Raw genomic sequence first — 22,233 nt, forward strand, 5'->3', positions numbered from 1 at the left:
ATATACACTTGTAACAGTTACTGAGATATGATTTGATATTGTAAGATATATTATAATTTGCAGGGTTAGTAAAATAACATGCAACTGGAAGCAGACAGTAAAAATGTGTCTCAAAGCAGGACAATGATGTGATCACCTGTAAATGTACTTTACTGTAGTCTAACTGTCCATCTGGGGACAGGCACTAATGTCAGTTAAGTTGTGATGGTGTCATGCATCTGACTGTTGTATATTCAGTGTGTCAATGATTGATTGTATCTGTCTCTATGTAAATGAATGAGAGTATATATGATGTATTATATATTATATTGGTGTTATGTTAGAGTAGGAGAAGGGAGGGGTGTAGATGATAGAGGTCTATGAGCTGAGTCAAGATCAACAGGTTCAACACTATAAGTCACGAAGAGAGAGAGAATGAGAGAGAGAGAGATGAGAAGAGAGGAGGGGTGGGGAAGAGAGATTTGAGGAGAGGAGGAGAGAGAGGGTAGGGAGAGAGGAGGGTTGGGGAGAGAGAAAGGGAGGGGAGAGAGAAAGGGAGGGGAGAGAGAAAGGGAGGGGGGTGGGAAAGGAGGGCATAGAACAAGATAGGTGAGAGAGGAGGGTAGGGGAGAGATATTTAAGAAGGAGAAAAGAGGGAAGGGTAGATATGAGAGAAGGGTAGATGAGAGAGGAGGGTAGATATGAGAGAAGGGGTAGAGGAGAGAGGAGGGTAGGGGAGAGAGGAGGGTAGATATGAGAGGAGGGTAGAGGAGAGAGGAGGTAGAGGAGAGAGAAGGGTAGAGGAGAGAGGAGGGTAGAGGAGAGAGAAGGGTAGGGGAGAGAGGAGGGTAGATATGAGAGGAGGGTAGAGGAGAGAGGAGGGTAGAGGAGAGAGAAGGGTAGAGGAAGAGAGAAGGTAGAGGAGAGAGGAGGGTTAGAGGAGAGAGGAGGGTAGATATGAGAGATGGGTAGAGGAGAGAGGAGGGTATGGGATAGAGGGTAGGGTAGAGAGAAGGGGAGGGGAGAAAGGAGAGAAGGGGAGAGTGGAGGATAGGAGAGAGAAGGGTAGAGTAGAGATGATGGGAGGGAGGGGGATAGAGAGATTTGCGGAGGAGAGAAGAGGGTAGGTGAGAGAGGAGGGTAGGGGAGAGAGAAGGGTGGAGGAGAGATGGCGTATGTGTTTACACATGGGTGTTGTTGCACCATACCACTGTCATCCCCATCATATCATGAAAGGTCATGTTATGTTGATTTAACCTCTTCCTCTCTCTTCCTCTGACTCCTCCCTTTCTCTCTATCTCTCTGTCTCTCTCTCCCTTTCTCCTCTGTCTCTCTCTTTCTCCTCAGATCTCCAGGCTCAAAGCGTCAGTCCACCAGGTAGGTAGAGTATAAATCTACAGTGATTATAGCAGTTCAATATTCATCAACTTTATTATCCCACATGGAGAAATTCATGTGTCCATACAAACCATTCTAAACCCCAATAACAAGTAGTGTTTTATGGAACTACTAATACTTGTCAACCACAAAGCATCACTGCTGTTAGAATAACAGAATCACTGTCATCATCTGTCCTCACCACTGTGTTTTCCTCTCTGCTGTTTACAGCTGAATACTCAGTCAGACTGGTGAATGGGACCACTTCCTGTTCTGGGACAGTGGAAGTCTTCTACAGAGGAGAGTGGTTGGGTCTATGTTTTAGTTGGTTGTGGGACATGATGGGAGAGACGTGGTTGTGGGACATGAGACAGGTTAAGGTTGTGTGTAGAGAGCTGAATTGTGGGAATCCTGTATCTGAATCTAGAGGACCTCTGATTGAAGATGGAAGAGGAGGAGTCAGACTATATAGTAGATGTAGTGGAGATGAGTCTTCTATTAGACAGTGTAACATCATAGGAAGACCTGGTTTCTGTGATGGTGGATATTATCGTCATGTGACCTGTTCAGGTAAGAGACTGGTCATATTGAGAGATTTATTTATACATTATACAATATTACCATGTATCATGTTTTATGTGTTTTTATTTCATTTAAATAGAGGGAGAGATGTCAGATGTATTTAAACATTATATTTGTGTTTGTCATATTGGTTTATGTGAGATGTTCATGGGCAGATCATTGTAGTTCAGATGGTACTTAAGTGAAGCTGCCTGATGGAGGTCCAGCTGTTTATTTTCTATAAAGTGAAGTGAACTTATTCCTGTCTCCTACCTGCATTATTCCCAACCCGATCCTGAGTGACTAAGAACCCATTTCTACCTCTTACAGTATCAAACATAGCAAACTACAATCTTTTATCCAACATATTTGTGTTTAGTCCTTGACAGTGTCATCAAAAAAACTGATTGAATGTTCAACCAACTCTTTTTCTCCAGAGTCTGTGCGGCTTGTGGATGGAGCTGGTTTCTGCTCTGGGAGAGTGGAGGTGAAGTCCAATCAGTCCTGGGCCTCAGTGTGTGAAGCTGACTTTGACCGGCAGGATGCAGAGGTAGTCTGTGGGGAGTTTGGCTGTGGGGCTCCTGCAGCTCTACAGGGGGGGCTCTATGGAGAAGGTGAGGGTCAGACCTGGGATAAAGAGTTCCAGTGTAAAGGCAATGAGTCCCTTCTCCTGGACTGTGACACCTCAGACAGAGAGAACAACACCTGCCTACCTGGTAATGCTGTTGGACTCACCTGCTCAGGTAAGAAACAGTTTGTCACTCAATCAACATTGTTTCTCACCTGGAGTGAAGAATATGAGAGACAATATAGGTGTGTTTTAGTGAGAAAATAGTAAGATTACTGTCTCTCTCTTTCTTTTCTCAGAGCCTGATGATGTGAGACTGGTGGGAGGAGGCAGTCGCTGTGCTGGTGGAGTGGAGTGGTACGACCAGGGAGAGTGGAGGACTGTGGGAGCTGATGACTGGAACCAGAGGGATGTAGCTGTAGTAGTGTGTAGACAGCTGGGTTGTGGCTCCACTGTTTCAGTACTCCCTGGAAACACCACTAGAGGGTTTGGAGTTTACTGTGATGGGTCTGAGTCTTCACTGAGGGAGTGTTCCAGAAGTTATCATCTCCGTCCTGGACTCACAGTAATCTGCTCAGGTCATAACAACATATTATAATTACATTCAACTGATTTCCTTCATTCATACAACTTCCTCTGCACCTCTCATGATGACTGTTTAGCTTGTCAGTCTGCTTTACTAAATAGATCACTCAGTCAAGTAGGAATCAAATACAACTTAAATATCCCAGAATGCTTTTGTATGTGAGTGTTATCTCAGTGAACGTCTCTACTCACTACCACTGTCACATGTCATGTTATTGTCACATCTAAATGAGGAAAGTAGTTGAGGAGCTACGTTTTCTTTTTCTCTCCTCTTGTTCCAGATGTCCTGCTTCAGCCTGATATCAACATATGTTGTCTCAGTGACTGTAGGCCCACTACTCATGTTGCCCTGTGAGGGAGAGTGGCTGGCACTGTTACATGCTGATGTTATTGTCATATATATAGGAAACTAGTTGAAGAGGTTTTTCTTGTTCTCTTTTATTGTTACAGATCTCCTGGTCCAGCCTGATATCTTCCTGACTGACCCAATGGGAGGGGTCTTCAGGGGCCACCAGGGGCCCGAGATGTTCAGGGGCTACAACTTCACCATCACCTGCTCCACTCTGCCACAGTACCCAGGAGGCTCCTTCCTCCTCACGTTCACCGGCTCCAACAGAACCCAGACCCAGCCAGCTGTCAATCACTCTGCTGCCTTCCTCTTCCCTGCTGCAGATGACTCCCACCAAGGGAACTACAGCTGTGTTTATGACAATTATGTTTTCTCTCATAACTTCTCCTCTGAGAGTGAGCTCCTCTCCCTCACCATCACAGGTAACTGAACATGAACCAGACTTATAACTTTGTCATTGACAGATTTCCCACAGATCTATGTGATGATGATCAGTCCCCTCATCAAAGGTGTTTCTGTTTGCAGCCTCTCCTCTGCCAGCCTTCATCATCAGACACGTTGTAGTGCTGCTGATCCTACTGACAGCCATCACCACCTCCTACCTGTACTACAAGGTAAAGACATTTACTCAGATGTTACAAGTCATTTAAACTAGAGGGAGAGGGTGAGGGGGAGAGAGAGAATGGAGATACTAGAGAGTAAATGTCTGACTGTTGGTGCTGTGTCTCCCTAGCCCACCAGGAGGCAGAAGAGAGTGAACAGGGTGAGCAGCATGGATCTTTATGTCAATGCCATGGAGATGGTCTCTCTGAGCTCCAGAGCTGAAGCTGGACCGGGAGAGGAGAGAGCAGCCCAGGGGACGGAGTAGGAGTAGAATGAAGCTGACCCTACATGCTGATCTTAGGTCAGTTTTGTGTTTTAAATCGATGGTCAACAGTGGACTGATGTTTAAAATGTGGTGACAAACCTGAAGTGGTTCTAATTTTAATAACAAGTTCAGAATAAGTTTATCTTTCTAGAACCTTGGAAGAAATCTAAAAGGAGTGATTGCAACCACCATGGGGTTTTGGGTAACATGGGGTTTTGGGTAACATGGTGTTTTGGGTAACATTGGGGTTAGGGTAACATTGGGTTTGGGTAACATGGGGTTTTGGGTATCATGGGGTTTTGGTAACATTGGGTTTAGGGTATCATGGGGTTCTGGGTAACGTGGGGTTTTGGGGTAACATGGGGTTTTGGGGTAACATGGGGTTTTGGTGAAACATGGGGTTCTGGGTAACATAGGGTTTTGGGTAACATGGGGTTTAGGGTAACATTGGGTTTAGGGTAACATTGGGGTTTGAGTAACATGGGATTCTGGGTAACATGGGGTTTTTGGTAACATGGGGTTCTGGGTAACATTGGGTTTTGGGTAACATGGGGTTCTGGGTAATATGGGGTTCTGGGTAACATTGGGTTTGAGTAACATGGGGTTTTGGTAACATGGGGTAACATGGGGTTTAGGTAACAACGGGTAACATGGGGTTTTGGGTAACATGGGGTTTGGAGTAACATGTGGTTTTGGGGTAACATGGGATTTGGGTAACATGGGGTTTTGGGTAACATGGGGTTTGGAGTAACATGTGGTTTTGGGGTAACATGGGATTTGGGTAACATGGGGTTTTGGGTAACATGGGGTTTGGAGTAACATGTGGTTTGATTATTTTAAGAGAGAAGCTCAATTAGCTCAGTAATGTTATTTAGTGTCTCTTAGATTCTTTATCTTATTTAGTGTCTCTTAGATTCTTTATCTTATTTAGTGTCTCTTAGATTCTTCATCTTATTTAGTGTCTCTTAGATTCTTTATCTTATTTAGTGTCTCTTAGATTCTTCATCTTATTTAGTGTCTCTTAGATTCTTTATCTTGAAGTGTTTCCATTATTAGTCCAGGTATTATTATAATCATCTGTTCATTCTTTGTATTTTGAAATATTTTTTAATAAATGGGTTTGTTGTTGTTTACCTCATGATGTTATTGATTATAAACGTTATGATATTGATTATGATGTAGATTAGTGTTATGTTGTTAGTAGTATAGAGATAATGATGTTATTGATTATAAATGTTATGATATTGATTATGATGTAGATTAGTGTTATGTTGTTAGTAGTATAGAGATAATGATGTTATTGATTATAAATGTTATGATATTGATTATGATGTAGATTAGTGTTATGTTGTTAGTAGTACAGAGATAATGATGTTATTGATTATAAATGTTATGATATTGATTATGATGTAGATTAGTGTTATGTTGTTAGTAGTATAGAGATAATGATGTTATTGATTATAAATGTTATGATATTGATTATGAAGTAGATTATTGTTGTGATGTTGCTCTCTAAACTGCCATGTAATCAACTGAATGTTTTTAATAAAATTACAGGCTGTCAGTCTTGTGTGATTTAATTATTAGACAGACTACAACATACAGTATGAATTAACTGAGATCAGTCTGTGTGATTCCCCTCTTGGACAGACTACAACATACAGTATGAATTAACTGAGATCAGTCTGTGTGATTCCCCTCTTGGACAGACTACAACATACAGTATGAATTAACTGAGATCAGTCTGTGTGATTTAATTATTAGACAGACTACAACATACAGTATGAATTAACTGAGATCAGTCTGTGTGATTCCCCTCTTGGACAGACTACAACATACAATATGAATTAACTGAGATCAGTCTTGTGTGATTTAATTATTAGACAGACTAAAAACATACAGTATGAATTAAAAGAGATCAGTCTGTGTGATTCCCCTCTTGGACAGACTACAACATACAGTATGAATTATCTGAGATCAGTCTGTGTGATTCCCATCTTGGACAGACTACAACATACCGTATGAATTAACTGAGATCAGTCTGTGTGATTTAATTATTAGACAGACTACAACATACAGTATGAATTAACTGAGATCAGTCTGTGTGATTCCCCTCTTGGACAGACTACAACAAACAGTATGAATTAACTGAGATCAGTCTGTGTGATTCCCCTCTTAGACAGACTACAACATACAGTATGAATTAACTGGTCATACATTTGACAGGAGGTTAGGAAGTGCATCTCAGTTTCCACCTCATTTTGTGGGCTGTGTGCACATAGCCTGTCTTCTCTGGAGAGCCAGGTACTGACCTGTATATAGTCCTGCTATTGTTATTTTACTGTTGCTCTTCAATTACTTTTTACTCTTTAAATACTTGTTACAGGGCAACCCAAGTGGTACTGTTCAGTAGGATAAAAGTAGACCAACCCATGCTGTACTGTTCAGTGGATAATAGTAGACCAACCCAAGTGGTACTGTTCAGTAGGATAATAGTAGACCAACCCAAGTGGTACTGTTCAGTAGGATAATAGTAGACCAACCCAAGCTGTACTGTTCAGTAGGATAATAGTAGACCAACCCAAGTGGTACTGGTCAGTAGGATAATAGTAGACCAACCCAAGCTGTACTGTTCAGTAGGATAATAGTAGACCAACCGAAGCTGTACTGTTCAGTAGGATAATAGTAGACCAACCCAAGTGGTACTGTTCAGTAGGATAATAGTAGACCAACCCAAGCTGTACTGTTCAGTAGGATAATAGTAGACCAACCCAAGCTGTACTGTTCAGTAGGATAATATTAGACCAACCCAAGCTGTACTGTTCAGTAGGATAATAGTAGACCAACCCAAGCTGTACTGTTCAGTAGGATAATAGTAGACCAACCCAAGCTGTACTGTTCAGTAGGATAATAGTAGACCAACCCAAGCTGTACTGTTCAGTAGGATAATAGTAGACCAACCCAAGCTGTACTGTTCAGTAGGATAATAGTAGACCAACCCAAGCTGTACTGCTCAGTAGGACATTAGTAGGTATTGTATTGAATATATATATATATATACAGACACCTAACACTGTTGGTTGATTAGCAGGGTGGACTGTAGTTTATATAGTACAGACACCTAGCACTATTGTTGGATTAGCAGTGTTTATATAGTACAGACACCTACACTATTGTTGTATTAGCAGTGTTTATATAGTATAGACACCTAGCACTATTGTTGTATTAGCAGTGTTTATATAGTACAGGCACCTAGCACTATTGTTGGATTAGCAGTGTTTATATAGTACAGACACCTAGCACTATTGTTGGATTAGCAGTGTTTATATAGTACAGACACCTAGCACTATTGTTGGATTAGCAGTGTTTATATAGTACAGACACCTAGCACTGTTGTTAGATTAGCAGTGTTAATACAGTACAGACACCTAGCACTATTGTTGGATTAGCAGTGTTTATATAGTACAGACACCTAGCACTATTGTTGTATTAGCAGTGTTTATATAGTACAGACACCTACACTATTGTTGGATTAGCAGTGTTTATATAGTACAGACATCTAGCACTATTGTTGTATTAGCAGTGTTTATATAGTACAGACACCTAGCACTATTGTTGTATTAGCAGTGTTTATATAGTACAGACACCTAGCACTATTGTTGGATTAGCAGTGTTTATATAGTACAGACACCTAGTACTATTGTTGTATTAGCAGTGTTTATATAGTATAGACACCTAGCACTATTGTTGGATTAGCAGTGTTTATATAGTACAGACACCTAGCACTATTGTTGGATTAGCAGTGTTTATATAGTACAGACACCTAGTACTATTGTTGTATTAGCAGTGTTTATATAGTACAGAAATCTTATGTTTATTTGACTCTGATGATAAAGAAATAGAAAATATTCCTGTAAAGGTCTGTGTTAAATATTTAGGAATACATCTGTCAAAAAAACACTTCGTCAGACAACACATGAATTTCTCTCCTAAAATTAAGAAAACCAAAAATATATGTAATAATTGTCTAAAAAGAGATGTTTCTATACTTGGGAGAGTACTTCTGTCCAAGGCAGAGGGACTGTCTGGTTTTGTGTACCCCTCATTATCTTTATGTGTAAATCCTGCTACTTGTAAAGAGATCAACAAGACCTTTCTTGACTTCATCTGGAAAAATAAATCTCACAAACTGAAAGAGTCAGTCCTCTAATAAAAGAGATGAAGGAGGTCTGGAAGTGTTGGACTTTGTGACATAAATAACACTTTCAAGATCAACTGGTTGAAAAGATGTTTGATCAATACTGATTCAATATGGTATTTCATTCCAAATAATGTGTTTCATAAGTTGGGAGGTCTTCAATTTTTACTGAAATGTAATTATATTCCTGAAAGATTACCCGCTAAATTGGCTAGGTTTCACCAACCAGCTTTAATGGCCTGGAAAATATGTTTCCTGCACATTTTTTCCCCACATAAAGCTCTTTTGTGGAATAATTCAGACATGACTGTAAGGAATAAGTCCTTGTTCTACCCCAGCTGGCATGAGAGGAATATTGACTTTGTCCTTGATATTTTTGACAACAGAGGCAATATTCTCACATATGAACAATTTATAACATTGAAAGGGTTTCCAATACCTTTCAGAGAGTTTATTTCTGTGGTCCGAGCCGTTCCCAGGGGTCTAACTACACTAATGAAAACCCATCTTATCTTTGGTAATGATCACAAAGTTTATCCAGAACTCAGAGCCGTTCCCAGGGGTCTAACTACACTAATGAAAACCCATCTTATCTTTGGTAATGATCACAAAGTTTATCCAGAACTCAGAGCCGTTCCCAGGGGTCTAACTACACTAATGAAAACTCATCTTATCTTTGGTAATGATCACAAAGTTGATCCAGAACTCAGATTGGAAGGTGTGGGTTTACTTGAGAGATCTTGTTGTAATAAATATATAAGACAAATTCTCTTTCTCAATGTTACTATTGCAATGATAACAAAACCACTGAAATGATTGTGATTTTTTAAATTCTTGTTGCCAAATACACAAACAAAGTTCCAAAATTCTAAACCAAAATTCCAAATGTTTCTGATTGAATTTAAATATGTTATTAAAACCTTAGTGAATAACAACAAGAAAAACATTTTCCATTTTCCTGAATCATTATAGATTTTTTCAGAGTGATAACAATTTCACTAAAATAGTTAATTTTTTATTACTTCATTGATATTTTGTGTGTTTTAGTGTTTTCTAGTTGATACTGGTTCTGTTTTATATGATGTAACAATGTACATTGTTGGTCTGATTATACGTCACACTGACAGCGTCGCCTGAACCTAAAAGACGCACATCGCCATCTGCTGACTGGAGGGGAAACACAGTTGAGGAACCAAACGTTTATTTTTCATTTATTTCATTAAAGTTGATTATCATATTAAGTCGTTCAAAGAGAAGCATGTGTTGATTGATTCGTTTTTAATGAGTGACAATTTAAAACAATCTTTAGATCCACTACATATTTACATTGAACCATAGTTCTGACATGGATCATTTTGACCCCAGAGGCATATCTTTTATCACAGCCAAAATGTGGTTTATTCCATTTTTCATGACTTTGTCAATCAACTTGTTCTTAATCAATCTAAATCATGGTTTAGTGTTTCTGTATCAATATGGACAGCTACAAGATTTCTCTCCTGTGTGTGTTCTCTGGTGTATAGTCAGATGGCTAGATGGAACAAAACTCTTCCCACATTGATCACAGCTATAAGATTTCTCTCCTGTGTGTGTTCTCTGGTGTATAGTCAGATGGCTAGATGTAACAAAACTCTTCCCACATTGAACACAGCTATAAGGTTTCACTCCTGTGTGTGCTCTCAGATGTACTGTCAGCCAGCTTGAGTTATTAAACCTCTTCCCACATTGAGTACAGTTATAAGGTTTCTCTACTGTGTGTATTTTCTGGTGTGATTTTAAATCTGTTGAACTAACAACTCTTTCCGCAGTCAGAGCAGTGGTAAGGTTTCTCTCCCTTGTGTGCTCTCAAGATGTACTATCAGGCAGCTTGACTGAGTAAATATTTTCCCACATTGATCACAGTTATAAGGTTTCTCTCCAGTGTGTACTTTTAGTGATTCTGATCTTAAGTAACTCTTCCCCACAGTCAGAGAAGCAATGAGATTTATTCCCTGTGGGTCTCTGCTGGTGTTTCTTGAGGTGATGTGATCTGGAGAGACTCTTCTCTGCCTCGTTAGCATCATGATGTTGATGCTCCCCAGAGGATCCACGATAGTCACGCCTCTCTACTGTGTGAACAAGTCAGACAGATGGTTAAAGGCCCACAACAGCAGAAATCCACTGTAAAAGGTGATGCCAACAGCGTAGCCATGATGTTGTACAACAATTGACGTCTGTAATGAATGTTACAATTATTTGACAATTGTCTTGAGACAGTCAAGTGAGCAACAATAGTCATATTTAGTCTTGTTTTCACATTAGTAGTAACATCAATGATTTTAGGCTAGAAAAAAGTAAAAGTTGTTGACATCCTAAGCAGTGTGCCAGATGACTTTTGATCTTCTATATAGGCCCCTATCTGTGTTTACTAAAATTGCAACAAGGGTGATGCACATGCAATTTGGATGCAGAAACCCCTCCCTTCTAATGCAGAAACCCCTCCCTTCTAATGCAGAAACCCCTCCCTTCTAATGCAGAAACCCCTCCCTTCTAATGCAGAAACCCCTCCCTTCTAATGCAGAAACCCCTCCATTCTAATGCAGAAACCCCTCCCTTCTAATGCAGAAACCCCTCCCTTCTAATGCAGAAACCCCTCCATTCTAATGCAGAAACCCCTCCATTCTAATGCAGAAACCCCTCCATTCTAATGCAGAAACCCCTCCATTCTAATGCAGAAACCCCTCCATTCTAATGCAGAAACCCCTCCCTTCTAATGCAGAAACCCCTCCATTCTAATGCAGAAACCCCTCCATTCTAATGCAGAAACCCCTCCCTTCTAATGCAGAAACCCCTCCATTCTAATGCAGAAACCCCTCCCTTCTAATGCAGAAACCCCTCCCTTCTAATGCAGAAACCCCTCCCTTCTAATGCAGAAACCACTAGTTATGGATGTTGTATATCTGACCGGAGCAAAAAGGTGAGCAGAGATTGTAGTTTTTCCACAATGTATTCTGAATATGACAACACACTATCAGTGTAAGATCAGGATGCTACTGAAGGAAACTCACATTAATCTCTGTGTCTATTCACTAATTCACCCCCGTGGGGGAAAACTCAGGGGACTTCTCATAGGCTGACAGCAGATATAGCCTCCATTTCCAGGTTGCTTATGAGTGCATTTCACACTACTTTGGATTATAATTGTAAGGTTCATTTGAATGTCCTGATTAATATAACGTTTATGTTTTTGTCGAAAATGTACTACTTTATATTTAAAAACGACTTCAACCAGTAAAATTTTCAGACAATACCCCATAATGACATCACAATACCCCATAATGACATCGCAATACCCCATAATGACATCACAGTACCCCATAATGACATCACAGTACCCCATAATGACATCACAGTACCCCATAAAAGTGAATAAAAGTTTAGAAATGCTTGCATACCAGGGAACTTTTGGCTAAACCAACTATATCATACTATGACCAATAAGCAAACTACAAACTCAATGTACGTCACAAATAGTACAGTTAGTATGAGTATTCCAACACAGCTCAGGTCTCTGGGCTGCCATTTTGTTTCTGTTTAAAACCCAGGTTGCCCCTTTGAAAAAGCCACACAACAAACAACCAATCTGCAGTTGAAACAAGAACAAAGCTGTCATTATTTTAAACCCGTATCCGGGAGCGTAATCATAGCCTCAAGCTCATTACCATAACGCAACGTTAACTATTCATGAAAATCGCAAATGAAATGAAAGAAATATATTGACTCACAAGCTTAGCCTTTTGTTAACAACACTGTCATCTCAGATTTTCTAAATATGCTTTTCAACCATAGCTACACAAGCATTTGTGTAAGAGTATTGATAGCATAGCATAGCATTAAGCCTAGCATTCAGCAGGCAACATTTTCACAAAAACAAGAAAAGCATTCAAATAAAATCATTTACCTTTGAAGAACTTCGGATGTTTTCAATGAGGAGACTCTCAGTTAGATAGCAGATGTTCAGTTTTTCCAAAAATATTATTTGTGTAGGAGAAATCGCTCCGTTTTGTTCATCACGTTTGGCTAAGAAAAAACCCTGAAAATTCAGTCATTACAACGCCAAACTTTTTTCCAAATTAACTCCATAATATCGACAGAAACATGGCAAACGTTGTTTAGAATCAATCCTCAAGGTGTTTTTCACATATCTATTCGATGATAAATCATTTGTGGCAGTTGGGTTTCTCCTCGGAAGCAAACAGAAAAATACATGCAGCTGGAGATTACGCAATAATTGCGACGGAGTACACCAAGCGGCCACCTGGTAAATGTAGTCTCTTATGGTCAATCTTCCAATGATATGCCTACAAATACGTCACAATGCTGTCGACACTATGGGGAAACGACAGAAAGTCTAAGCTCATTCGTGACCCATACACAGCCATATAAGGACTCATTGAAACACAGCGCCTTCAAAATCTGGGGGTACTTCCTGTTTGAAATTTCATCTTGGTTTCGCCTGTAGCATCAGTTCTGTGGCACTCACAGACAATATCTTTGCAGATTTGGAAACGTCAGAGTGTTTTCTTTCCAAAGCTGTCAATTATATGCATAGTCGAGCGTCTTTTCCTGACAAAATATCGCGCTTAAAACGGGAACGTTTTTTTATCCAAAAATTAAAAGAGCGCCCCCTATATCAAAGAAGTTTAGAAATGCTTGCATACCAGGGAACTTTTGGCTAAACCAACTATATCATACTACGACCAATAAGCAAACTACAAACTCAATGTACGTCACAAATAGTACAGTTAGTATGAGTATTCCAACACAGCTCAGGTCTCTGGGCTGCCATTTTGTTTCTGTTTAAAACCCAGGTTGCCCCTTTAAAAAAGCCACACAACAAACAACCAATCTCCAGTTGAAACAATAACAAAGTTGTCATTATTTTTTTACTCCAATGTTTAGAAACAAATGTCAGATTTCCCCTTTAACACCACACACATCAGTCCTACAACTGCCTCTGTTTTTAACACAGTAACGGTACCTACAGTTGAAGTCCAAAGTTTACATACACCTTAGCCAAATACATTTAATCTCATCACAATTCCTGGCTTTTAATCCTAGTAAAAATTCCCTGTCTTGGGTCAGTTAGAATCACCACTTTATTTTAAGAATGTGAAATGTCAAAATATTGGTAGAGAGAATTATTTATTTCAGCTTTAATTTCATCAAATTCCCAGTGGGTCAGAAGTTTACATACACTCAATTAGTATTTGGTAGCATTGCCTTTAAATTGTTTAACTTGGGTCAAACGTTTCGGGTAGCCTTCCACAAGCTTCCCACAATAAGTTGGGTGAATTTTGGCCCATTCCTCCTGACAGAGCTGGTGTAACTGAGTCAGGTTTGTAGGCCTCCTTGCTCGCACACGCCTTCTCAGTTCTGCCCACACATTTTCTATACGATTGAGGTCAGGGCTTTGTGATGGCCACTCCAATACCAGCCACAATTGTACCCGAAGACAGGAAGTGCCTATTCCTCATCTCACCAAGGATAAACTTCAACTCAATCGCCAGTACTGGCGACATCGTGTGGAAGCTGTAGGCATTGTAAACTGGACGCTATCTATTTTCCCTTGCCATAGACAATACAGAGACTGGCGGAGGGATATTTTTTGTGTGTTTTTTTGTGAACAGTTTTCCTTGGGATTTTGCCTCCTACACACGTTCTGTTATAGTCACAGCCATGATGTAACCAGTTTTAGAGACTTCAGAGTGTTTTCTATCCACACATACTAATCATATGCATATACTATATTCCTGGCATGAGTAGCAGGACGCTGAAATTTTGCGCGATTTTTAACAAAAAGCTGCAAAAATTCGCAGCCTCTTTAAGAGGTTTTAAAGAATCCCACGGGGAGTCTTCAGACACGCCCCCAACATCAGTCAAATGGTGGTGAGGTCTGATCTTCCACCAGAGCCACGTAGTACTTTCCTACAAGGTTCGTTACACTGCTAGCTGGTAGGACTCCTTTGCTGGATTAGACTATAGCTGAGATCCCAATACCCATGTAAACATAGCTAAACATAGCTTACTGATAGATCAACGAGGTCAGATCCCAATACCCATGTAAACATAGCTTACTGACAGATCAATGAGGTCAGATCCAATACCCATGTATTGCGAACAGGTTGATTGTGGCGGTAGTCGTTTCGATGGAGAATAACTTTACAGTTATTTTGACCGCGGTGGTTATTGAAGTCGTGGTTTCGTGGAAGAAACCGTTGTTGTGCATCATCTTTCAACGCTCCAATACCTGATAAGGACCAAACCTGTTTAGGCTTTTTGGGAATTTAACTTCAATGAACCTGAAAGTGTTCATAGTAGAAACATCTGTTGTGTTGGTAGAATGTGGAAAGACCCACCTCATTGGTTAATATTCCCTGTAGTACAAACATCTGTTGGGTTGGTAGAATGTGTAAAGACCCACCTCATTGGTTAATATTCCCTGTAGTAGAAACATCTGTTGGGTTGGTAGAATGTGGAAAGACCCACCTCATTGGTTAATATTCCCTGTAGTAGAAACATCTGTTGGGTTGGTAGAATGTGTAAAGACCCACCTCATTGGTTAATATTCCCTGTAGTAGAAACATCTGCTGGGTTGGTAGAATGTAGAAGTAGGTTTTAAATTCATACTTATTACAAATCTGCAGTTGTCTGACTATTATATTATTATTTAATGAAAGAAATGTAAAAATTCACTTTTTGTCTGGAAATAAAATAAACATTTATCTGCGTTAACCACTCCAGTCAACAGATGGCGATATGCGTTTTTCAGGCGATGCTATCAGAGTGACGTATAATGTAGTGGACGGGACGCTTCTTCAACAACATCTCGTCAGCCACCTCGGTAGCTTCCTAGCGGAAACGTTCAAGCTGTTCAGACTGCTTCGGTCTATATTTACTTCTGTATTTGGAACATAATTCTGTCTTTTAACTAGTTTCCCCATTTCATGTCATATTTCCGTTTAGTCAGGTAACGGTAGCTGGCTTGATAAATGAGCCTATCACTAGGCTAGTCGCTAACTAGCTAGGTTAGCTGGCTAACATCCCCGACCATGAGCTCAGCAAGCTGCTGCCCTCCTGCTAAAAAAGAGGTCTGCTGGAAGGAGAAAGAAGGTATTTGGCTGAACGTTGTCGTGAAAGAGGAGAATGAAGAGGAGGATGTCACAGTAAACGAAGAAGTAGAGGGTGAGGCTGTTACACAGAAAGAAGAGGAAGAAAACGATTATACTTTTTTTGGAGTGAATGAAGGAGAGATAACTGTCATATTGAAGGAGGAGGAGAGGGAAGAAGAGGAGGAGACAGAAGATCTGAGTAACACCAGTAAGTCCTGTCTTGAAAATAGTTGTTGAACTGATACGTGGTTTTAAAACGGCATTCTACTCTAGTTCTGAGCTTAAATGCCGTTTTTTAATGTAGGAATTGATAAAGCTACACTGTAAGATGTGAATAGCATCAAGAAGCTGCCCAACAACAAAACTTTAACAATGGATTTGCACCCAAAATCACAACTTAAATGTCTCACGGAATGGACTTGCCTTCATTCAATACTGCAATTCCACTGTACTAAACTGGAGGCGATTTCTAGCCCACCGTTGACTGCGGTCAAGTGAGCCGATAGTCGCAAAACGCGGTCAGGCCATCTGCTCTTCGGTTTCTTCCTGAATTTGCGTGCGCGAATACACTTTACGGAATGGCGTTTTTTTCAGGTAGGGAAACTGAGTTGAATGGACTCTCATGCACAGGTTGTCGAGACGATGGCTACAAATCATTACAAGCAAACCGTTTGAACCACACTTATTCAATCTTCCATCATAAAAATGATACCAAATCGTTTATTTAATTTCCGCGTTATCATAAAGTACTTAATCATTGCTAGAGTGTCAAGCGTAGGCTGGACTGGTGTAAACGCTACAACATACAATGACATTCTAGACCATTCTATAGGCCTCTCTGACTAAGAACCACACAGAGACCTGCATTTTGTAGTGGCTTTAATAACACTTGTGAAAAGTGACTTTAGGTGATTGAGGGATCTAGTCTAGATTAAACGTCATAGGAAGTTTTATCGTGTGGAGGTTTCATTCAGGTCTCTGTTTAATTAAATCATCTGTTTGTCTTTGACAGGAGAGAGACCAGACTCTCCTTCTGACAGCAGGAAGAGTCCTTCAGGGAAACCAGACCCCGAGACGTCCAAACCAGCGGGACGACATCACTGCTCCCCGTGTGGAAAGAGTTTTACTCAGTTAGGGAGCCTGAGAACACATAAGAGAATACACACTGGAGAGAAGCCTTACCACTGTTCCCAATGTGGAATGTCATTTACCCAGTTAGGGAGCCTGCAAACGCACGAGAGAATACACACTGGAGAGAAGCCTTACCACTGTTCCCAATGTGGAATGTCGTTTACCCAGTTAGGGAGCCTGCAAACGCATGAGAGGGGACACACAGGGGAAAAGCTTTTCCAATGTTCCCATTGTGGAAAGAGTTTTGGCCAGGTAGGAAACCTGAACAAGCACGAGAGGACACACACAGGTAAGAAGATGTACCGCTGCTCCCAGTGTGGAGAGAGATTTACCCAGTTAAGGTACCTGAAAGAGCATGAAGGAATACATACAAATACACAGGAGGAGAAGACATACCACTGCTCTCATTGTGGAAAGACATTTTCCCAGTCAGAGAACCTGAAAACACATGAGAGAATTGAGAGGCTGTGTTCTGACTTGTGTTTTTGACTGAGAATGTGTGTGTTTTTTTAGACTTGAGTTCACTTTGTGTAATGTTAGTGCACTATTTTTAATTGTGATTAATCCATTGTCTGAAAGGGTTAAAAACACACTGAAAACATCCAGAATACATCCTATATACAGCTACAATCTACAATGCCATGTAAACACAAGATGACATTGAGGTTAAATAAAGTGTGATTTATCAATGGAACATATTTTGACACGTCCACTGTGTGTCTCTGTAGAGTCATAATATCCATAACAACTAGAGGTCAAACAGGGAGATGGTTCCATTCATTTTCCCCACAGGGCTGTGTTTTGTTTAGACTCACCCTGGTGTGATGTTTTGATAACCATGTAAATGTCTCTGGGACAAGGTGACTGAGGACACAGTGTGTTGTCAATTTATTGTCATGTTTTTAAAATGGTATAACTGCCTTTATTTTAGCTGGACCCCAGGAAGAGTAGCTGCTGCCTTGGCAGGAACTAATGGGGATCCGTAATAAACCCCAGGAAGAGTAGCTGCTGCCTTGGCAGGAACTAATGGGGATCCATAATAAACCCCAGGAAGAGTAGCTGCTGCCTTGGCAGGAACTAATGGGGATCCATAATTAACCCCAGGAAGAGTAGCTGCTGCCTTGGCAGGAACTAATGGGGATCCATATTAAACCCCAGGAAGAGTAGCTGCTGCCTTGGCAGGAACTAATGGGGATCCATATTAAACCCCAGGAAGAGTAGCTGCTGCCTTGGCAGGAACTAATGGGGATCCATAATAAACCCCAGGAAGAGTAGCTGCTGCCTTGGCAGGAACTAATGGGGATCCATATTAAACCCCAGGAAGAGTAGCTGCTGCCTTGGCAGGAACTAATGGGGATCCATAATAAACCCCAGGAAGAGTAGCTGCTGCCTTGGCAGGAACTAATGGGGATCCACAATAAACCCCAGGAAGAGTAGCTGCTGCCTTGGCAGGAACTAATGGGGATCCATAATAAACCCCAGGAAGAGTAGCTGCTGCCTTGGCAGGAACTAATGGGGATCCATAATAAACCCCAGGAAGAGTAGGTGCTGCCTTGACAGGAACTAATGGGGATCCGTAATAAACCCCAGGAAGAGTAGCTGCTGCCTTTGCAGGAACTAATGGGGATCCATAATAAACCCCAGGAAGAGTAGCTGCTGTCTTGGCAGGAACTAATGGGGATCCATAATAAACCCCAGGAAGAGTAGCTGCTGTCTTGGCAGGAACTAATGGGGATCCATAATAAACCCCAGGAAGAGTAGCTGCTGCCTTGGCAGGAACTAATGGGGATCCATAATAAACCCCAGGAAGAGTAGCTGCTGCCTTGGCAGGAACTAATGGGGATCCACAATAAACCCCAGGAAGAGTAGCTGCTGCCTTGGCAGGAACTAATGGGGATCCATAATAAACCCCAGGAAGAGTAGCTGCTGCCTTGGCAGGAACTAATGGGGATCCATAATAAACCCCAGGAAGAGTAGCTGCTGCCTTGGCAGGAACTAATGGGGATCCATAATAAACCCCAGGAAGAGTAGCTGCTGCCTTGGCAGGAACTAATGGGGATCCATAATAAACCCCAGGAAGAGTAGCTGCTGCCTTGGCAGGAACTAATGGGGATCCATAATAAACCCCAGGAAGAGTAGCTGCTGCCTTGGCAGGAACTAATGGGGATCCATAATAAACCCCAGGAAGAGTAGCTGCTGCCTTGGCAGGAACTAATGGGGATCCATAATAAACCCCAGGAAGAGTAGCTGCTGCCTTGGCAGGAACTAATGGGGATCCATAATAAACCCCCAGGAAGAGTAGCTGCTGCCTTGGCAGGAACTAATGGGGATCCATAATAAACCCCAGGAAGAGTAGCTGCTGCCTTGACAGGAACTAATGGGGAGCCATAATAAACCCCAGGAAGAGTAGCTGCTGCCTTGGCAGGAACTAATGGGGATCCATAATAAACCCCCAGGAAGAGTAGCTGCTGCCTTGGCAGGAACTAATGGGGATCCATAATAAACCCCAGGAAGAGTAGCTGCTGCCTTGGCAGGAACTAATGGGGATCCATAATAAACCCCCAGGAAGAGTAGCTGCTGCCTTGGCAGGAACTAATGGGGATCCATAATAAACCCCAGGAAGAGTAGATGCTGCCTTGGCAGGAACTAATGGGGATGTCTCTCTCTACTCTCTGCTTCAAATATGCTAATTAGCATCAAAGTAGACAACATGCAAGACTACAAATCTCTGCAAGCTCCAGCAATTAATCTCTAGCCGACACCTTTCACAGAGCAGTTCACAGAATTGTCCATTGAATAAATGTTGACAATTTAATCATTGCTGCATTAAGGCCTGATTGGCGGAGTGCTGCAGAGATGGTGTCCTTCTGGAAGGTTCTCCCGTCTCCACAGTGGAAATCTGGAGCTCTGTCAGAGTGAACATCGGGTTCTTGTTCTCCCCCCTGGCCAAGGCCCTTCTCCCCCGATGTCTCAGTTTGGCCGGGCGGCCAGCTCTAGAAAGAGTATTGGTGGTTCCAAACTTCTTCCATTTAAGAATGATGGCGGCCATTGTGTTCATGGGGACCGTCAATGCTGCAGACATTTTTTGGTACGTTTCCACAGATCTGTGCCTCGACACAATCCTGTCTCAAATCTCTACGGACATTTCCTTTGACCTCATGGCTTGGTTTTTGCTCTGACATGCACTGTAAACTGTGGGACCTTATATAGACAGGTGTGTGCCTTTCCAAACCATGTCTAATTTATTGAATTTACCACAGGTGGACTCCAATCAAGTTGTAGAAACATCTCAAGGATGATCAATGGAATCAGGATGCATCTGAGCTCAATTTTGAGTCTCATAGTAAAGGGTCTGAACACTTAAGTAAATACATTTGCAAAAATGTCAAATCTGTTTTTGGTTTGTTATTATGGGGTTTTGTGTTTAGATTGATGAGGGGAAAAACATATTACATTTTATAATGAGGCTGTAACGTAACTAAATGTGGAATAAGTGAAGGGGTCTGAATACTTAATGAATATACTGTATACCACTGGAAGAGGTTTCTATCATTGGCAGTTTTGTACACAGTCAGGTGATACGTGGTATAGAAAGTCCAATCTTAGGAGAGAACATGGGAGGCACTATACTGTGTGTCTGCAGGTGTCTATCTGGTCAAAACCACTGATACAGGTGCCCCTCCACCCTCTGGTGGGATGGATCATGTCTACAGAGAAACCTACATTCAAATACTTAGATGTGTGTGTATTGGGTATATGTTGTGAAATGATTAGATATTACTTGTTAGATATTACTGCTGTCGGAGCTAGAAACACAAGCATTTTGCTACACCTGCAATAACATTTGCTAAACACGTGTATGTGACCAATAAAATGTTATTCTGATTTGAAATAAACGTCCTATTTATCAAAGGTGCTTTTGGCTGGAGTCAAAATGACTCCAAAGGATTTGAGTTTGTTAAAAGTCCATAATGATACAGAAACACTAAACCAGGATTTAGATTTATTAAGAACAAGTTGATTGACAAAGTCATGAAAAATGGAATAAACCACATTTTGGCTGTGTTAAAAGATATGCCTCTGGGTTCAAAATGATCCATGTCAGAACTATGGTTCAATGTAAATATGTAGTGGGTCTAAAGTTTGTTTTAAATTATCACTCATTAAAAACGAATCAATCAACACATGCTTTTCTTTGAACGACTTAATATGATAATCAACTTTAATGAAATAAATGAAAAATAAACTGTTGGTTCCTCAACTGCGTTGCCCCTCCAGTCAGCAGATGGCGATGTGCGTCTTTTAGGTTCAGGCGACGCTGCCAGTGTGACGTATAATCTAGTGGACGGGACGCTCCTTCAACAACAACAGTTAGACACTTCGGTAGCTTTATAGCAAACATAGCTACAACATTCACTCTCTTTACACTGTTTTGGTGTATATTAGTCGCTGTGTATTAAACACACTTCTGTCGTATGTACGTGTTGGCCCATTTAATTATATATTTACGTTGTTTGTCAGCTAGCTGGTTTGCTAAATTAGCTTAGAACTAGGCTAGTTGCTAATGCTAGCTAGAGAACATCTCCGACCATGAGTTCACTAAGCTACTCTCCTCCTGCTAAAGAAGAAGAGAAAGACGTTTCAGTGAAAGAAAAGGAAGACTCGTTCAGAGTGAAAGAGGAGGAGGATGTTACAGTAAAAGAAGAGGAAGCGGAGAGAGAGGAGGATGCAGTTTATGGAGTGAAAGAGCCATCTTTGTTATTGTTTGAACTGCAGATTGGTTGATCGATTGATTTGGCTTTTTAAAAGGGACAACCTAGGATTTAAACAGTTCTGTTAAACACACTTCTGTCGTATGTACGTGTTGGCCCATTTAATTATATAATTACGTTGTTTGTCAGCTAGCTGGTTTGCTAAATTAGCTTAGAGCTAGGCTAGTCGCTAATGCTAGCTAGCGAACATCTCCGACCATGAGTTCACTAAGCTGCTCTCCTCCTGCTAAAGAAGAGGTGGTCTTCTGAAAGAGGAGGAGGAAGAGAAGGATGTTACAATACAAAAACAAGTAGAGGGTGAGGCTGTTACCGTGAAAGAAGAAGAGAAAGACGTTTCAGTGAAAGTACTGTCTTAAAAACAGAGACACAAACTCTGCAGTTGTTGAACTGATGTGTGGTGTTAAAGCCATTGATTCTTGAAGAATATAACACATACCTCATGAGCTTAGTTCAACTGTTGTACCCCATCAGAACCCCAAATAAGATTTTTTACACCAATGTTTAGAAACAATGTAAATCAACACTGTTTAGCCTCAACATGTTTAAGACCCAGGTTTGAGTTCAGCTCAAACCAACTTCCCCCTGAATTCACTACACTATGAATACGTTTATAATGTTACTGTCTGCTTGATTTACAGTAGCGTCTCGTTACTCTGTTTGGACACGGAGATACTTAGCTCATGTGTAGAGAACT

General features: G+C 41.0%; 1 protein-coding gene across 3 annotated transcripts; it reads left to right on the plus strand.

Moving 5' to 3' along the window:
- Nucleotides 1-15,270: 15,270 nt before the first annotated feature.
- On the plus strand, nucleotides 15,271-17,465 carry LOC116364610 (zinc finger protein 239-like). Of its 3 annotated transcripts, none has more exons than XM_031817632.1 (3): nucleotides 15,271-15,835; nucleotides 16,649-16,831; nucleotides 16,916-17,465. In XM_031817632.1, the coding sequence occupies exons 1-3, from the start codon at nucleotides 15,577-15,579 to the stop codon at nucleotides 17,254-17,256; spliced, it is 783 nt and encodes a 260-aa protein (XP_031673492.1). In that variant the 5' UTR covers nucleotides 15,271-15,576; the 3' UTR covers nucleotides 17,257-17,465. The 3 variants fall into 3 exon arrangements, with proteins under 3 accessions (XP_031673492.1, XP_031673491.1, XP_031673490.1); XM_031817631.1 differs by having other exon boundaries at nucleotides 15,273-15,844; XM_031817630.1 differs by having other exon boundaries at nucleotides 15,273-15,844; nucleotides 16,649-17,465.
- The last annotated feature ends 4,768 nt before the right edge of the window (nucleotides 17,466-22,233 follow it).

This window comes from Oncorhynchus kisutch, unplaced genomic scaffold (assembly GCF_002021735.2).
Source record: "Oncorhynchus kisutch isolate 150728-3 unplaced genomic scaffold, Okis_V2 scaffold1104, whole genome shotgun sequence".
NCBI classification, from domain to species: domain Eukaryota; kingdom Metazoa; phylum Chordata; class Actinopteri; order Salmoniformes; family Salmonidae; genus Oncorhynchus; species Oncorhynchus kisutch.